The 19484-nt window shown below is 38.7% G+C and overlaps 1 protein-coding gene and 1 long non-coding RNA gene across 2 annotated transcripts in view; one reads left to right on the top strand and one right to left on the bottom strand.

Moving 5' to 3' along the window:
- LOC139949019 (uncharacterized) overlaps window positions 1-19484 on the top strand; it is a 59456-nt gene that overhangs the window by 16561 nt on the left and 23411 nt on the right. Inside the window, exon 2 of the mRNA XM_071947410.1 lies at window positions 11052-11905. Within this exon, the coding sequence (XP_071803511.1) occupies window positions 11052-11863 (812 nt within the window). The 3' untranslated portion in view covers window positions 11864-11905. The remainder of the gene's footprint in view (window positions 1-11051; window positions 11906-19484) is intronic.
- LOC139949232 (uncharacterized) lies at window positions 1565-7137 on the bottom strand. The gene is made up of 2 exons (XR_011787525.1): window positions 6857-7137; window positions 1565-3855 (listed from the first exon to the last, which is right to left on the bottom strand). It is a non-coding gene; the product is annotated as an uncharacterized lncRNA (long non-coding RNA).

Here is a 19484-nt window from a genome sequence, read left to right on the forward strand (position 1 = left end):
AGCATAGGGCCAGAATCCTACTCAATGCTAAAGCATAGGGCCAGAATCCTACACAGTGCTAAAGCATAGGGCCAGAATCCTACTCAATGCTAAAGCATAGGGACAGAATCCTACACAGTGCTAAAGCATAGGGACAGAATCCTACTCAATGCTAAAGCATAGGGCCAGAATCCTACACAGTGCTAAAGCATAGGGCCAGAATCCTACTCAATGCTAAAGCATAGGGCCAGAATCCTACACAGTGCTAAAGCATAGGGCCAGAATCCTACTCAATGCTAAAGCATAGGGCCAGAATCCTACTCAATGCTAAAGCATAGGGCCAGAATCCTACACAGTGCTAAAGCATAGGGCCAGAATCCTACTCAATGCTAAAGCATAGGGACAGAATCCTACACAGTGCTAAAGCATAGGGACAGAATCCTACTCAATGCTAAAGCATAGGGCCAGAATCCTACACAGTGCTAAAGCATAGGGCCAGAATCCTACTCAATGCTAAAGCATAGGGCCAGAATCCTACACAGTGCTAAAGCATAGGGCCAGAATCCTACTCAATGCTAAAGCATAGGGCCAGAATCCTACTCAATGCTAAAGCATAGGGACAGAATCCTACACAGTGCTAAAGCATAGGGCCAGAATCCTACTCAATGCTAAAGCATAGGGCCAGAATCCTACTCAATGCTAAAGCATAGGGCCAGAATCCTACACAGTGCTAAAGCATAGGGCCAGAATCCTACTCAATGCTAAAGCATAGGGACAGAATCCTACACAGTGCTAAAGCATAGGGACAGAATCCTACACAGTGCTAAAGCATAGGGCCAGAATCCTACTCAATGCTAAAGCATAGGGCCAGAATCCTACTCAATGCTAAAGCATAGGGCCAGAATCCTACACAGTGCTAAAGCATAGGGCCAGAATCCTACTCAATGCTAAAGCATAGGGACAGAATCCTACACAGTGCTAAAGCATAGGGCCAGAATCCTACTCAATGCTAAAGCATAGGGCCAGAATCCTACTCAATGCTAAAGCATAGGGCCAGAATCCTACACAGTGCTAAAGCATAGGGCCAGAATCCTACTCAATGCTAAAGCATAGGGACAGAATCCTACACAGTGCTAAAGCATAGGGACAGAATCCTACACAGTGCTAAAGCATAGGGCCAGAATCCTACTCAATGCTAAAGCATAGGGACAGAATCCTACACAGTGCTAAAGCATAGGGCCAGAATCCTACTCAGTGCTAAAGCATAGGGCCAGAATCCTACACAGTGCTAAAGCATAGGGCCAGAATCCTACTCAATGCTAAAGCATAGGGACAGAATCCTACACAGTGCTAAAGCATAGGGACAGAATCCTACACAGTGCTAAAGCATAGGGCCAGAATCCTACTCAATGCTAAAGCATAGGGCCAGAATCCTACTCAATGCTAAAGCATAGGGCCAGAATCCTACTCAATGCTAAAGCATAGGGCCAGAATCCTACACAGTGCTAAAGCATAGGGCCAGAATAAAGCATTAAAGAGGAAGAACCTTAATCAATGCAATGCAAATTAAAGTTGACAAAATTAATTCAATTTAATATAAAACAGGTTTATTAAAAAAATCCATCGCAATTACACAACTGAGTTCCACATATTAATGTCAAATAATCACATAAACAAATATAAAGGTCGCGTTTAACCATAGAGCTATACATACTGAATAATAATAATAATAATAATAATAATAATAATCTACATTTACATGTATATAGCGCTACTTGCTCTGTGTTTTGAAGCCACCCTGGGCACAGACATGTTTAATGTGTTGCATGACTATGACAAGATTTTAATTCACATTGACTTTTTTTTTTTAATTCGGCGTGTGCCCTTTCGTACGCAACTGCCCATTAGCGTCTGTCTGCGCTACAAAAACTTAAAATAGTATACATGCCTTTTAAACATGACGCAAATGACGCTCGCAGTTTGGATGTCATCAGCAGATTGTGCGTTTACATTCGCTGCACCTTTTGGTTCGATGATACATAGAAAATAACAAATGCACTATCATGCAAATAGCCGTACAATTGCCGTACAAAATATCAAGCTTTTTTGTATTCGTTTGTACATGAACATTTGATGCGCCGACACGGCTTCAAAACTTTAATGCGTGTATAATGGGGTGTTAGCGCTCTAGTCACATCAATATATATAGCTCTATGCATTTAACAGAAATCTGTCATAATAATAGAAAGTGCTTCCAACTTAAAATTGTTTTGAACTTAAACCTTTTTCTTGTGAGAAAATTGTCTGACCAAGGTCCTAATATGGGTGAGCATTCATTGCTCACTCAAAGTTATGTATCCCAAAAACCGTTTTTGTGTGAAAATGTGTTGAACATTTTAAACAACATTATTTCAAAACTCAAATTTTAAACGGTCAAAGTGTCTGTAATTGTATTTTTGTAATGTTTTTTAACAAAAGGGCATTTATGATTCGGAATAAAAAAGTAGTGACTCATTGATAAATGTCCGTTTAAACCTTGCAGGGTCATTGCCATGCGCTCAAGCCGATCACACGTTACAACCTGTCGCTACCCTTTTATTCCCATATTAAAGGCACTGAACACTATTGGTAATTAACTTGGTAACAGGTAAAGGTGAGCTGTTGATAGTATATAACATTGTGAGAAATGGCTCCCTCTGAAATAACGTAGTTTGTGAGAAGAACAAAAATTTCTCACTCAAATATTTGATTGAATTCAAGCTAGAATTTTGCATCTAAAAGCACATAACTTGAGCAACAAGGGTGTTTTATCCTCCATTATACTCTCGCAACTTCAACGACCGAATGAATAAAATTTTCACAGGTTTGTTTTGTGTGCATTATGTTGACATACACCAAGTGAGAAGACTGGTTACCAAAGGTGTCCAGTGCCTTTAAAAGTTACATTGAATGTTTTTGCATGCTTTATTATTATTATTTTCAACCATGACATTTGGTCATTGATATCAACATCCAAATAATATAAAAATGGTCTAGTAGTAGCTAGGAAACTGTTTCATGTAACATACATTATAGTATAATGGACTATCATTATTTAAAGGCAGTGGAGACTATTGGTAATTGTCAAAGACTAGCCTTCACAGTTGGTGTATCTCAACATATGCATAAAATAACAAACCTTTTTTTCTCAAAAACTAAGGCACATCAGAGGAAGCCGTTTCTCACCTTGTTTTATACTATCAACCTCTCCCCATTACTCAAGAAAGGTTTTATGCTAATCATTATTTTGAGTAATTATCCAATAGTGTCCACTGCCTTTAAATAATAATAATAGTAATAATAAGACTTAAAATGCGCACATATCCACCCTGCTGGGTGTTCAAGGCGCATAATATGATTGAGTTTTTTAAACGCGTTTTACACAAGTACAAAATAAACATTTTTTAACATTAACTGCAACTTGAACATACTGTATTTTGTAGTATTCATGTCAAAAGTAACATTTTGACATGGGTATGTGATTTTTGTATACTTTTGTTGTTTTCCCCAAATATGAAATGAGGTTTCTGTCCCACAATATTTAAAATCTGTAGAGACTATGCAGTGTGCATGAGAACTTTTACTGACAACTGGTCTGATACTCTTGTGTACCACCAGGGGGACTGTAGCCTTCATTGCTTCATAGATCCGCATTCAAAATGACTGGAAGGTTTGACCAGCCTGCAAATATCCCCTTCCAGGCGCTTCGAATCACGGCTCTACCAAACTAGTGTCTAAGCCACGAAGGCCTTGACAAAAGGCTAGTGGGACGGAGGAGTAGTTGCATTATTTCATGGTAGTCCAGTACTGCTTGAAGGTTGATTTCTACATTTATACCTGCAGTTGGATATAATAAAGTAAAAAAATGGGTGAATGAATGAATGAGTGGATAGATAGACGGATGAGTGCATGTAACTCAGAAATAAAATATCAAAATTTTTGTTATTTATTAATTTAAATATTTATTTGCTTATCTAATTTCTGGTTTATTTATTATTTGTTTATTAATTGATCGGTTGTTTTGATTGCTTTATTCATATTTAATCATCCTTTTATTGATGTAAAGGTATGTATGTTGGAAAAGGAGTTAGTTTGATTAACTTTTCGTTGCTTGCGTTGTTATTTTATCAATTTGTCTGTTTATTTATTGACCTATTTTTTTGTTTATCCATCCATATTTTGATTTATTTGTTGCTGTATTTCTTGTTACATGTACCTTTCCAACTATTTATTCATTTACTTATTGTTACTTTTTGTTTACATTGTTTTGATTAACAATTTGGTTATTTATTTATTTATTTGCTTGTCTAATTTCTGGTGTTTGTTTTTGGTTTTGTTGTTTCAAGTTGTGCTTTGTGTATACAGATTATTTATATTTACTTTTAATTGTTTTTATTTTTCCAAAGAGAGTATATAATATAGTGAGTTTGCCTCCCTATGTGAGTGGATTAACAGGTGTTCGAGCTACAGAGTGTTTAATTATACTTTTGTTGATCCTGCCCCTGATTTCACGAAGCGCTGCGACGCGTCGCAAGTGCAAGTTGCGACCGGTTACACGTCGTAAGTTGCGCTGCGTATGAAATCCATTTCATCAAAGTTATGGTGCATTGGATACATCGTAAGTTCCTTGACAACGGGGAAGAACACGTTGTAAGTTACGACTACCCATAGGGTCGTCGTAAGAATGCTATGTTTCATTTGTTTACGCACAAAATGCATGAAAGGACATAACAATTACCACATGTAACTTCCGTGAACCAATCGGGAAGACACTAGACAACAAATGGAAATTTACCTTCCCCCCCCCCCAAAAAAAAGGACGGGTAAAAGAAAACAAACACAGGCATAACAAAGTACACACAAACTTAAACAACTCAACCAATTAATAAGTATAAACCAACCAAAACAACCCAAACCTAAACGCTGGTCCGAAATGGTTGAGTGTCTGCCATCTTGAATTAGGCAGTTTCATCAAGTTGATTTCACGTGTACCAAAACACACACACACACAGCCCCGAAAAAAAAGAACGAAATGTAGTAAATCATAACTCACATTTTGTACAACTCACAACTATGAGACTTGACAGCAGGCAGGAGCATTCTCTCCTCGTGCTTACATTTCAAAAAGTTTTGAAATCAGATAAATAGTTTTGGAGATATTGTAAAAAATAGAGAGCAACGACAGAAACCGGATTCTTGGCCTCGCGTGTAGCGCCCATTCGTTTGTGCATGACGTCACCTTTGAACCCCGTGGACAACGGATTTCGGAAATCTTCGGAAAGAGCCGAAGAAGCCCGAAGATGGTTTTTTACGATGAGGGAGCATATGTTTACACAAAATGAGATAACGATTACATCATCGTGTAGCCAATAAAACTCCGCACATGGTACATCTAGTCGCATAGCTTTTACCATGAAAACCTACATGTATTTTTGTCGGCGTTTTCCGTTTTTTTAATCAAGATTTCTTCCTGAGATAATTATCAAAATTGAATGCAACTTTGTCAGTGCTAATTCCCATACTTTTAAGATTAACTTGTGAAAATTTGGTGTAATTTGATTTTGTATATTCTTCTCCCTCCGAGAGGTTTTGTTCAACCATTTCTTGCAAAGTTGTCCTAAATACGCACGTGTACATGTACATCGCACAGTCTGCAAACCTCCCCATTGGTAGAGGGAGCTTGTCATATAGTGCGCCCTCTTTTGCCATAGGCTGTGCGTTAAACTTGGCCGTGGCCGATATGAAGAAAAACATAACAAATTGAACTTGAACACAGGTACGTTTTTTGGACGATCCACGCTCATTAAAAACCTTATATCTCTGCAACCAAACAATAGATTTCAAAATATTAAATTGATTTTGCCTCCATATAATACACCTTAACAGACCACATCTTGTCAGAGAAAAAAATCACCTGCATTTAATTTTACTGAAACTGCCTACTTGAATGAACTATAATACACGACTGTTTCATGACCAAGCTGTAAATAACATAAAACAGCCGCATAACTTTAGCAGTTCATCCTCGTCCAAAAGGTTGTTTTTATTAAGATTGAGAATAGTTTGTATTGTGACTCGTCGCGCTTACGACGTGTTTGGTGAAATGGATTGTGGAACTCGTCGCAGCCGCGACGTGTCTTAGGTCTGCGACGCATCGCAAACCCTACGATGCGCCGCTACTTGCGATGAGTTTCGTGAAATCGGGGGGCTGGCCATCACATTAGGGTTGTTTTGTAATTTCCTGTGCCGTACTGTTTGTCTTGCTTTGTATTTACTTTTGTTTTTATATTATTTATTTTACATACTGTCTGTTTGTATATTGTTATTGTTTAATGGCCAAATAAAGAATAAGAATAAGAATAAGAATAAGGGATGACCTAGCCCAATAAATCGGTACAATCCACTGGGTTGGGCCATGTTTATGGCATGTATGACAGTATATTGATTGATATTTTATTATCATTATTATTATATGGGTCTTTTCGCACTTCCCACCTGTTCTTCTCAGAACATCTGGATCCTTTCCTTAATCCCTTTCCCCCTCTCTTTTTCTATAAATGGATATGTATTTGTTTGTACTTGTTTTATGCCTCTGAAGAAGGTCCGGATTGGATCGAAAGCTAAGGCCAACTAGCCTATTCATTATTATATGGGGCTAGGATACTATTGTAGGATGAACCATGGAGGTAGAATTATACCTCCATGGATGAACATGACATGTTATTTGATAATGGAAGTCTTAATTAATTAAGTATCTGATATAAAATAATTGATGTTGATCATTTAAAAATTTGAGAGTGACCAGTTAAGACCACCGTGCACAAAATCAACTTCTTACCGAGAAAAGATGTCCATCAATGTTTCGGATCGGCATCATAAATCACCAAATCCGCGTCAAAACTAGCTGTGGACGACGCTTGCGACGACGGCGGACGAGAGGGACAAGAGCATGCAGTGTACAATGTACATGTAATGTACAATGTACATGTAATGTACATTATGTATGTGTGTATGTGTATGGTATGGTGTATGCTGGTACTCAGTTATTTTTGCATTGGTTTAACACAGCGATGTGAAGAGTACCAGTTATATAGTGAGTAGAGTAGAGTAGAATCCTACTCGTACATGTACCATAGGAAATCTGTTCACATATCTTGCACAAAATAATTATTAGCATAAAACCTTACTTGGTAACGAGTAATGGGGAGATGTTGATAGTACAAAACATTGTGAGAAACGGCTCGCTCTGTAATTTTCGAGAAAGAAGTAATTTTCCACGACTTTGATTTCGAGACCTCAAAATTCGATTTTGAGGTCTCGAAATCAAGCATCTGAAAGCATACAACTTCGTGTGACAAGGTTGTCTTTTCTTTCATTATTATCTCGCAACTTCGACGACCAATCGAGCTCAAATCTTCACAGTTTTGTTATTTTATGCATTTGTTGAGATGCACAAAGTGATACAACTGTTCATACTGAACCCCTTGAGTAACTTGGTAGAATACTTCAATACAGCTATTATTGCCTTCTCAAAGATGAACATCAATGCCTTTGATCCAAAGAAGACTGGTACCAAGAGAATGTTGTTAAAAAGAGCATACAATTCAACGTGATATAATCTGGGAACATGACAACATGTCTGAATGTTTCCCGCACACAGCACAGAGACAGAACTGTATCGCACCTCCTGCGTTACTATAGAGCATTGGGCACTACACACATTATTGTATTTTCACATGAGGGAACATTTGGTAAAAGTTTACAACCCATGCTGTGATTAACAAGAGACCCTAGCTAAATTGCTCTCGTGTGAAGGGGGCTTCAATACAAACAATCCCAGCTGACCGATGAGCTTTATAAAGAATAATCTTAAAGATCATGACAAGTTTGGATTGATTTCCAAACCAATCAGAGTCTGCAGGATCGTTATTATGACATCAAGTAATCAATTGTTAGGCTAACTTGGCATACAGTCACCACAACACGTCAACATTGCCAGCTTTGTATGGGTCGTTTGCATGACGACACCATGACCTTTAACCTATGACCTTTAACCTATCCCCTCCTTGGAGTTGTAATGGTTTCAGTAAGTGGATGATATCAACATTATCTTCAGCAGTAAGAATACATCACAATTAGACTAACAAGTTCGACAAATGCTTTACGCAGATAGAACTATAGGTAACAAAATCAACTGGGTCAAATTTCATAAAGCCTGTGCTGAGCACAGGAAAGTCTTGCTTAGCGAATAACAGGTTACCACAGTCAAAATTACACTCTGATTGCAATGTTGTCACTGGTGCCCATTCTAAATTTTCGCTCAGACAGACATTTTGTTGAGCAGATTTTTCTACATAGGCATATGAAGTTACAAGTATTGAATTTTTACACATTTCGACTATCAATTTGATCTTAATACTTTTGGCCAAAAGCTTTGGGATAACTCGATAAAAACAACTATTTCGTTAATATTCTTCCCCGTAAAACTCAAACAGTAACTGCTAATATCCCCTTCGATGTTTTCTTATATATTGAATTTGTATTGTATTTCTCTACCACATCCAATCCGAAAGAACAAAGCAATTGAGGTAAAGTTTCTTGCTCAATTATACAAAAGTCCTGACTGGGATTCGAACCCACCCTCTGCTGATTAGTACACCAGAGCTTGGGTTTCAGTGAGTACTGTCGTTATACCTTGAAATTTAACTTTCTAAAAACTTTTGGATTCGAGATAATAGCAGACGAATTTCCAGAACCGTAAGCGAATACTGAGTATACCGTGCTTACACACATAGGCAAATAAAACTAACAGAATTCCAATAATTTGAAGACTATACTAACCATACAAGAAGCTACGAAAGGGTTAAAAAGTTCAACTCTTGTCCTTTTTTTAACTCAAAGCAACGGGATTCCACCTGTCTGGTTAATTAATAATTAAGAAAACGGCAGGGAAAAGGCTCAAAATAGTTACACCCCTACCGTGTAAGAAGCATTGTAGGTTACCGAGTCCGGGAGTTGTGGCGTAACGTACCGGTTGAAACGACACGGGGGCGACCGTCCACCGCGGCGTTCTAACCCGAGCATTTCAAGCGGTGAGAGGTACCGCTTCCGGAGATTGTAAACTTCGTTTTGTAAATATTTAATGAAAAGTTATAAAGCGCACAAATATATCAAAGTGCTCATGGCACTAAATTAAATACAATAACATACACATTCAATAACCAAAATTGAGACGTAAACCTAAGCTAAGAAGATATCCAGAACTTATTTTGTCACATTTAGCATTTTGTTCCATTGTATTAGGTTTTTGGTAGAACAAATAGAGTTGATTTGAGCGGCATTTGAACCAACGACCTCCGGATTGACGTGACAGCGCTCTACCAACTGAGCTATGTAGCCCTCTATGGAGTCTCACTATTTTGTCAATATCATTTTTCTGGGGAGACAAGCTGTGCAAAATTTTGTCTTAACTTTAGAAAATTCTATTTCCACGAGACGGTCGACATATAAAGTACGGTTTATTTGGTGATAAAAAGCCACAGGGAAGCTTTTCACACTCCGTACTATCGCCCGATATCGTGGGTTATCAGTAAACACTGCTACCGAACTACCCGAGTACCTGTTGCGGCTTTAGATAATTAATGTATTAAAAAACAATAAGTTATCCAGGGGTCATTTCACAAAGAGTTAGGACTCGTCTTATCTCGAGTTTAACTTAGGATTAATCTTAAAGTCTGCATGCTACAGTGCAGGGGTTTTGACTCGTCCTAAGTCCTAAGATTAATCTTAAGTTAGGAAGAGTTTCGTGAAATCGACGTCAGTGTCTTTTAATCAAGATAAAGAGAGTCACGTGTGAGACCCAGCTTGAATTCCTAAGTACTTATCCATTGTTTCTGTGAAGAATCTTGTCTCCAACTTAGAGCCTTGAACACAGTACAGTCATCAAAATCACTGTTCATACTCCCATTCACAGCTTTGATTCGAAAAAACTTTATCGTTATATATTTTCGGTAATGAAACCAAAGAGGCCTCTATAGGTGAACTTTATCTTGTACCACGCAAGCCTGATATGAGGAAACCTGTAAACAAGGATGCTTGCTACGTGAACCACAAACAACAGGGTTAACCCCTACTCGCCCATGAAGTGTTGTCATACACGAGCACTACCAATCCCAGTCCACAGGACCAACAGCTTAATGTCCCATCCGAAGGACAAGCAAGTATGGTAAATTATCATGGTAAAACTTGTCACAACCGGGACCCGAGCCCACACTCTGCTGGTCAGAAACCCTAGAGCTTGAGTTACCGTGTTCTTATCCGCTAGGCCACTATACGCCACGTCACGTCCATAGCAAAATTATTTTCCGAATGTTTTCGGTCGTTTCATAGAGAAAGGACCTTCTTTTTTTCGGTCGTTTATTACAAAATCCTTTCTAGACAGATCATATGATGAGGGATAACACAATGCGGAATAAGAATTGGCATTCAAAAGAAAACACTTCCTAGCGGCGTTCACGTATAGGGCAGATAACAATTTAGATCCTCATTTTTCTAAATAAAACAATTCATGTCGGCTTTCTACAAATAAAATAAAAATCACCTATCGCCGACCGTAAGGCTTTCAATCCCTACTGCGAGATACGCGACGTGTGAAGAACAACCGCTCCACAGAGCATGCGCCAAGCTCCTACCAAGCCTCTATCAAGCCATTCGATTGGCACCTGTATTTGTTGCGATTAGGCAACGTGACCACGCCCCTTCCACCACATCGGTGTAGATTCATGGACAAGACCGTCCGGTCAGTGTAGACGTACGTGGTGGGGAGCCCTCAACTTACACACAGCACACGCTGTAATAATCAAAACACTGTAGTACGGTATACACTGCACATCCAATCACCGCAGTGGCTAGCAGAACACAGTGTTGTAGTAGTGACATAAGTCATATACACACGTGTCGGAACTACACAACACTTTTCTTCATGATTTTTTACTTGAAACTCTGAGTTTTTTTTGGTTTTACTTCATTCGCAGACCAGCTACAAAAGAGGCAATTTGCAGCATCGTGTCAGCTCGTGCAGGGATATACAGGTCCACATTTTGGTAACTTGTCTACAGGTAAGAACGACTGGGCTACTACGGGAACAGTTGAAGCGCCAACACCGAGAAACACAGCTGCATTCAGCAGGGCCCCACCGACTGCATTGCCGGCTAGGTTGACTATGGTCCCGGGTGCTATGAAGATGGAGCCGGGTGATTCGAGGTGCAACAACAACCACAGCAGCGATATGATGAGCCACTCCGAGAACCAGTATTCAGTTGTAGGTATGACCAAACACTCGACGATATCAGAGCACCACGAGTGCTTGATGAACGGGAATGACCTGCTGAAGCAGCGGTTCATGCACGGGAGGAAACGTCGCCATAGCCGGGGCGGCTCAAACGACGATGAGCAATCCGACGCTAGCGAGGAAGGGTCGTTAAACGGGCATTGCTCCGGTCCAAAGAACCGCCGAAAGGGGGCCTCACCACCACAGAGCTTCGATGACTTACAGAACCAACGCGTCATGGCGAACGTACGAGAGCGTCAAAGAACGCAATCCCTCAACGATGCCTTCACGAATCTACGCAAGATCATCCCAACCCTGCCTTCGGATAAACTGAGCAAGATACAAACTCTGAAGCTGGCATCTAGATATATTGACTTCTTGTACCAGGTCTTAAGAAGTGATGAGACCGACCAGAAGATGATCGGGAGTTGTTCTTATATGGCACATGAGAGACTCAGCTATGCTTTCTCAGTGTGGAGGATGGAAGGTGCGTGGAACAGTATGGCTCAGCACTAACAGATAATCATCAAGTACAAGTTTCTATGGATACCATATATGGTAAGTTCACTTTCACTTTTTTTTTCTAATAACTTGAACTAGTCATGACAGATCATTAATATTCATGTTGCCAGATTTGCTCATTTGACGTTTATACCAGTCCTCATTTGGTATAAAAAAATTATTTAGTCTCCTGTCACTGTATTGTTCATGTTATATCGTATTTTGTCTTTACTGGTTATAATATGACCGAGAATGATCATTGTGTATAATGCCAGAATCACCTTCTTGTTTTACATTATACCAGTCCCACTTAGTCATTGCATTAGAAAAGTAATTTGTCCGGTCATGAATCATAATTTTTTAGTTTGTCAAAAATGGCACCCATTCATAGAAATTTAAATTATTTATACACTAGGCCAGACACGTCCAAACAAAAACTCGTTTATTCGTGGAATACTAAAGGCAGGGAATGGTCATTATTCATACTGCCAAATTTTCTTATCTGACAACTGGCGTGAATTGTATACTGTCCTCTTTAGCCAATGGAATAGCAAAATCATTTGTCTTGTCAATTGTTCATTTAATTTCTAAATTGACGAAAAGGCGCCGTGAATAGAAATTCAAATTATAGACACAAGTCAAACGAAAATAAACATTGTTTCTTTGAAGAAAGCAGTATTAGAAAAGCCATTTCATGATTGATTTCATTTCTTAATATGTCAAAAAGACCCATTAATGTAATTTATTCTTATGTTTTTATTGCATTAGTCACGAAGTAGACTTGATACAAACACAGAACCTTGTTTCTTCGTGGGACACTAAGCTCTTCCAAACTCAATGGCCCACCAAAAGACCATCAATCTTTGAAATAAACCCATTATGTCTCCTCTCAAATTACCACATCATCTCATTCCGGCAAATAGAGAGACCACATCAGCATTTATTTGTGAGGTTTTACAGCTCTCCTTAAAGGCAGTGGACACTATTGGTAATTACTCAAAATAATTATCAGCATGAAACCTTTCTTGGTAACGAGTAATGGGGAGAAGTTGATGGTATGAAAAATTGTGAGAAACGGCTCCCTCTGAAGTGCCATAGTTTTCGAGAAAGAAGAAATTTTCCACGAATTTGATTTCGAGACCTCAGATTTAGAACTCATTTAGGTCTCGAAATCAACCATCTAAACGTACACAACTTCGTGTGACAAGGGTGTTTTTTTTTCTTTCATAATTATTTCGCAACTTCGACGACCAATTGAGCTCAAATTTTCACAGGTTTGTTATTTTATGCATATGTTGAGATACACCAAGTGAGAAGACCAGTCTTTGACAATAACCAATAGTGTCCACTGCCTTTAACTCCATGCTATCTGAGTCAACCGCTCTAGATGATTAATTTACTGTCGGTAAGTCCTTGCCGAACACTTCTCTCTCTCACCGCTAAGTGCGAGAGGTGTCTGTGGTACTCGGATGTTGACAAGTTTATTTCTGAGATTGTACTCGGACACGGACTAGTTATTCAGAGTATTTGGAAATCAATTTGTACTATTCCTGATGGTGTATCTCTACTAATAGTCTGACCATGGAGGAACTGACAATCGAAAGATATGGAATGATTAGGGAAAAAAGAATAATCCGTTGAAGACTGCTTTCAACCAAAAGGACATATGGTAAACTATAAATGAATGTACAACAGTGTGTATCTCTAGTTTGACAATCTAAAGACACAGAAGGGATAAAATTAAAGACAGTGGACACTATTGGTAACTGTCCAAGACTAGCCTTCACAGTTGGTGTATCTCAACATATGCATAAAATAACAAACCTGTGAAAATTTGAGCTCAATCGGTCATCGAAGTTGCGAGATAATAAGGAAAGAAAAAAACCCTTGCAACACGAAGTTGTGTGCGTTTGGATGGTTGTTCGAAATCAAATTCCTGGAAAATTACTTCTTTCTCGAAAACTATGGCACTTCAGATGGAGCGGTTTCTCACAATGTTTTATACCATCAACCTCTCCCCATTACTCGTCACAAAGAAAGGTTTTCTGCCAATAATTATTTTGAGTGACTACCAATAGTGTCCACTGCCTTTAGGTGTTGCAGACTGCTTTCAACCAAACGGACCTATGGTATAAATGAGTGTACATGTTCATGGCATATCTCTACTTGAGTTTGACAATCGAAGGATATAGAACAATAAGGGATATAATTAGCTGTTGCAAACTGCTTGCAACCAAACGGCCATATGATAATAAATGAGTGAACGAACATGGTATATAAGTTTGGCAATCGAAAGATATAGAATATTATTTTACGGAAAATAGAATTAGCTGTTGGCCGTTGCAAACTGCCATGCTGTCAACCAAACGGACCTATGTATAAATGAGTGTACATGGTTTTTCTCTACTTAGTTTGACAATAAAAAAAGACATGGAATAGTTAGGGAAATTCTGTGTTGCTTTCATCCAAACGGACCTTTGGTGTAAGTGAGTGTACATGGTGTAGCCCTATAGTCTACTTAGTTTGATAATATATGAAATAGTTCGGGAAAACAGAATTAGCAAACTGCTTACCTACCAAACATGCCAAAAGGACCTACAACTAAATGTACATAAAAGCCAACAATGTCATTGCCTTTCAGAAAGACTCTGCTAGGGTCACTCGAAACGTCAGGCATTTTTGATTCAACTAGGTTTTGGAATTATTAAGGTGATACAAGATAAACACAATATTTGTGCATACAGAAGTTATTTTGCACAGGTCTTTGAAACTTCTCACCCAATAACCCCATGTGATTTTGTCCTGCCATATGGTAATTTATAAATCAGGTTACACAGTGTTGTGCTTTCCCCTTCTCAACCCGTGTCCTTATGGGATTTGAACCGCAGGTCACTGGGGTGATGGAAAGGCGAGCTAACTTTCAAATATAATTTCATTTAGGATGGTAATGTCATTCAATCTATTTTAGGACCAGACATGGCTATAATGTTTATTTAAACTAGTTTTGGGGATGTCTAAGTTTGAAAATAACAATACCGAAGCTTGAGCAAAATAGGATTTCCATGTATATGGTAAACTCATTGCATATATTTTAGGATCAGACATTTTTATAATGTATATTTAATCTAGTTTATGGGGTGTCTATGAAATTGTCAGAAATAAATATGTTTCAAAGAGATGATTTTCAAAATCCACAATTTCAGATTTACATGTTACCGCAAACCTTTACTGTATCGTGTTTCCACCATGCATAGTTTCAAATCCTTACTAAGTTTCAGTTTGAATAGATGCTAAACTTGCATTGGGGATAACAATTATTATTTGGTTTTACCCATACACCGAGTTTGTCAGAACTCAATGCCCACTGTCCCGAGTTCTGTGAAATAAAATCACAGGCATATTACTCGGGTGGGATTCGAACCCACGACCTTTGCAACTCTAGGGCAGTTGTCTTACAAACCAATGTCAGTTTCTTATAAACAATTTGGTCAAAAGGTAAAGACTTGTAAACACTCAATCAAGAGCTCTGTGAAAACAAAATCACAGGCATATTACTCGGGTGTGATTCGAACCCACGATCTATGCCACGCTGAGCAGTGTCTTACCACATAGTTTTCTATGGTCTACCTCCATGGTCTTACCAAACAATTCCAGTTTTCTAATAAACAATTTCGCAAACGATTAAAGACAGTATAACTCAATCAAAGGCTTAATCCCTCAAAGATAACCGATAAGATCTGATTGTCCAATCGGAGAAAGAGACACCAAGGCGACCATTGGTTCTGTGTAAGACATTGAGGAAACAGTAGTCCCCTTGAAGTAGTTGGTGATCTTATCTCTGCATTAAAGACACTATACACCAACTACTATACACTATTGGTAATTACTCACAATAATTGTTAACATAAAAACGTACTTGGTAACAAGCAATGGAGAGCTGTTCGTAGGATATAAAACATTGTGAGAAACGGCTCCCTCTGAAGTAACGTAGTTTTCGATGAGGAAGTAATTTTCCACTAAACTATTTGAATTTGATTTCGAGACCTCCTAATTAGACTTTGAGTACCCAAAATCAAGCATCTGAAAGCACACAACTTCGTGTGACAAAAATGTTTTTTCTTCCATTATTATCTCGCAATTTCGACGACCAATTGAGTTCAAATTTTCGCAGGTTTGTTATTTTGTACATGTTGAGATACAATAACTGAGAAGACTGGTCTTTGACAATTATCAATAGTGTCCAGTGTCTTTACAGAAAACAGTCCCCTTGAAGATTAAGAAGTTGGTGATCTTATCTCTATATTAACCAACAGTCTTATCTTGACAAGGTTGTAACTCTTTTGATCACACTGCACTCTGATGTCAAAGTTAATTGATTATTGTCAGTGACGGGTGTAATTAACCGACATCTTTACGGGCTTCTAATGACGACACCAGATGTGGGTTTTAATCCAATTGCTATACCGTGTCAATGAGGACAAATCTGAACCAATAAAAGACTTGCTGTAAAACATTGGGGAATGTGTTCTCGTTTAAATGGGGGTTGACTTATAGCTATAGTACAAGTCTATAAAACATGGGGAATGTGTTGCGTTCATTTGGTTTTCATGGACAGTTCTGTCCTTCGGATACCAATGGGGTTAAGTTGACCATTAGTTGACTAACCGATAGATTATCTTCGCCTCACTCGATGAGCCAACATGGGCAAAGAAAGGGCAACCTTTTCCGCTTACCATGGAGGTAGATTTCTACCTCAATGCCCCCCTAACCATTTGGTGTAATAATCTTGGTTTATGACTTCTGCAGCTTAGCAAAGACTTATCAATGTGCTTACTGCTATAAATTAAGACAGAGTTACAGTAATTGTTTCCTTCATAACCAAGATAAGAATACTTAATAAGAGTAAGATTTGCGGTGACACCATGTAAGAAATCTCTTTTGCGAGTAGTTGTGGTTCTGACCATTTCTGACGTATGGGCGGGTTTCTGCTCAACATTAGATCAGTGTGCTCTGACCGTCTTCATGACAAGTTGTATCCAAAGTTATTCACAACTCCAATGTAATACTAAATACTACTAGCAGGCATTGGATAATGCGCAGGCCCCTAGGCTATGTCCCTGGTGCCCCCGGTCTTGGCTTGGTGCCCCTTTAAAAGTGTCGAGTCCCATAGACTTTTAGATGTTACTTTTGTAAAATAGAAATGACATTGCCCTCACAAAGATGAAATTCTATGAATGTTATAATAGCTATCTGAAGACACGAAAGAGGAAAACAGAACCAGCAAATCCAAATGAAGATGTCTTTGCAAACAAGCCACTGTGTTTACAATTGAAGTTACATGACACTAAGCTGTTTAGTAGTTAAGCTTGTTTAGTTTGTTTAGTAGATGTTAAGTTCCCAAACTGATGGTGACTGATGGTGTGTTATGCACCAAGTCGATCTTATCAATACACGTATAGATCAACTTCGATTATCGCTAATTACTTTGATATGAAGACCCTTACGTGACGTCACTACAAAACATGAAGGAAGGAAGTCTCAAATCATAACCTTATTCTGGCACAAATGACGAATCAAAACCGGCCCTGGGGTCGAATACATCAACACCGATTTCGATTATTGATGTATCCGGATACACCAAAATCGCCCCATTGGAATACTGCATCCTCAAACCGAATAATGCATTCAAAACCGAATACGGATCAAGTAATCGAGTTTAGTTAGTCTCGGTTATAAATACTGCTGTAATGCAAACATTGGAGCGAGAATCAAAACAAGATGTGAGCCCTGCTTCCAAACTGCCTTTCTTGGTGACTCAGTAATAATCACTGATGATTTGACATGCTTTCTTGTCAAAGGTAAACCCCTTAAAGGCACCGGACAAGTTTGGTCATTACTCAAAATGAAGCATAACAACTTACTAACGAGTTACAGAGAGCTGTTGATATTATTTTAAACATTGTGAGAACGCCTTTAAAGGCATTGGACACTAAATTGGTTATTACTCAAAATGAAGCATAACAACTTACTAACGAGTTACAGCGAGCTGTTGATACTATTTTAAACATTGTGAGAACGCCTTTAAAGGCATTGGACACTAAATTGGTTATTACTCAAAATGAAGCATAACAACTTACTAACGAGTTACAGCGAGCTGTTGATACTATTTTAAACATTGTGAGAACGCCTTTAAAGGCATTGGACACTAAATTGGTTATTACTCAAAATGTTGCATACAAATTTACTTAGGACGAGCGATGGAGAGCTGTTGATAATATCAAAACGACTCCCTCTGAAGTAATATACTTTTAGAGCAAGAGATAATTTCCCACTATATTTGAGTCTGAGAAAGATTGTTGTCTTGTAAGTTGAAGCCTTTCTCGGGCATCTGAAAGCACACAATTTGTGCAACAAGGGTGTTTTTTGTTCATTATTCTCAACTTTGATGACCAATTGACTTGTTGTATGCATGTTGGGGTACACCATGGAGTTCTTCCTCCATGGGTAGGTACACCAATTGAGAATACTTGTCTTTGGCAATTACCAAACTGTCCAGTAAACTCCCTGCTCTTAACAACACCTTAGGTGATGAAAACATGCAGAAGACAAGTGTCAATAAACCAGTTGTTAAACTTTTCAAGATAACAGCTTATGACAAAGATAAGCTTGTCATATTTTCCATAAATCCATATTTCGGAAATGTATCCATGAGATTGCAGCCCGAAATAAACGTTGGGAGGGGGTACGTAACACTACAGGGGTAAGTAAATAGCAAATGGGAAAATAGGTCAGAGTTTTCCCACAGGTGGAGTGATAACAAAGATGAATGGACAAAAATATCCGAATTTATTGAGACATGCGTCATTTTAAGAGCGATTACCAAAGAGCTTAGAGAAAGATGTGCGAGTCAACCGGGCACCCAGAGTACACCTCACTGTTTTAAACTTATTGATATAGGCACGAGAGTTCAGTATCAAGCATCAAAATAACCCTTGGCCTCTACATCAGTTGCCATGGTGCCCTGTGTGCTATTGCTGTGGTGCCCTGGGCACGGTTCCAGTACAATAATACATCTTTCTCATAGAGGTGCCTCTCACCTGAGGGAAATTGCTGTGCCCCATCACGAGCGAAGTTCGGTAGTATTGACTTATTCAAAAAAGAAATGTCTTGGCATCGTATTTAAGACGTAGAAGCCGGTACCTCTTTCCAATCGTTGTGATAAGTTTTGCATTGCACCAGACTAACTAATAGCCATTTTATGTGGCAGGGTTGATATTGTACCTATAGTCATATCTACGTGATGTGTAATGAAAGTATTGGCCTTCTGTAGATTTCTGACAGCATCAGTTTGCCTGTAGCAACATGACTGGCGTGGACCAGTTGCACCATTCAGTTTGGACACAGATCTTAGAATATAAAACTTTCACTTCCAATCACCAGTCATTGTCTTAAACCTAAAACCTTGGTGCCCGCTGGCCCTGTTTTAATCAACCCCTTTATACAAAAACCCTCAATACGAATCAAGTCACATTACTCCAGCTTTTATAAAAAGAAAAAACCTCTCCCATGTCAACTCGACATGTCAACTCGGAGAATTTGTTCAGCAATTTCTGATGGTATCCTAAAGCGATAATGA

This window comes from Asterias amurensis, chromosome 16 (genome assembly GCF_032118995.1).
Source record: "Asterias amurensis chromosome 16, ASM3211899v1".
NCBI classification, from domain to species: domain Eukaryota; kingdom Metazoa; phylum Echinodermata; class Asteroidea; order Forcipulatida; family Asteriidae; genus Asterias; species Asterias amurensis.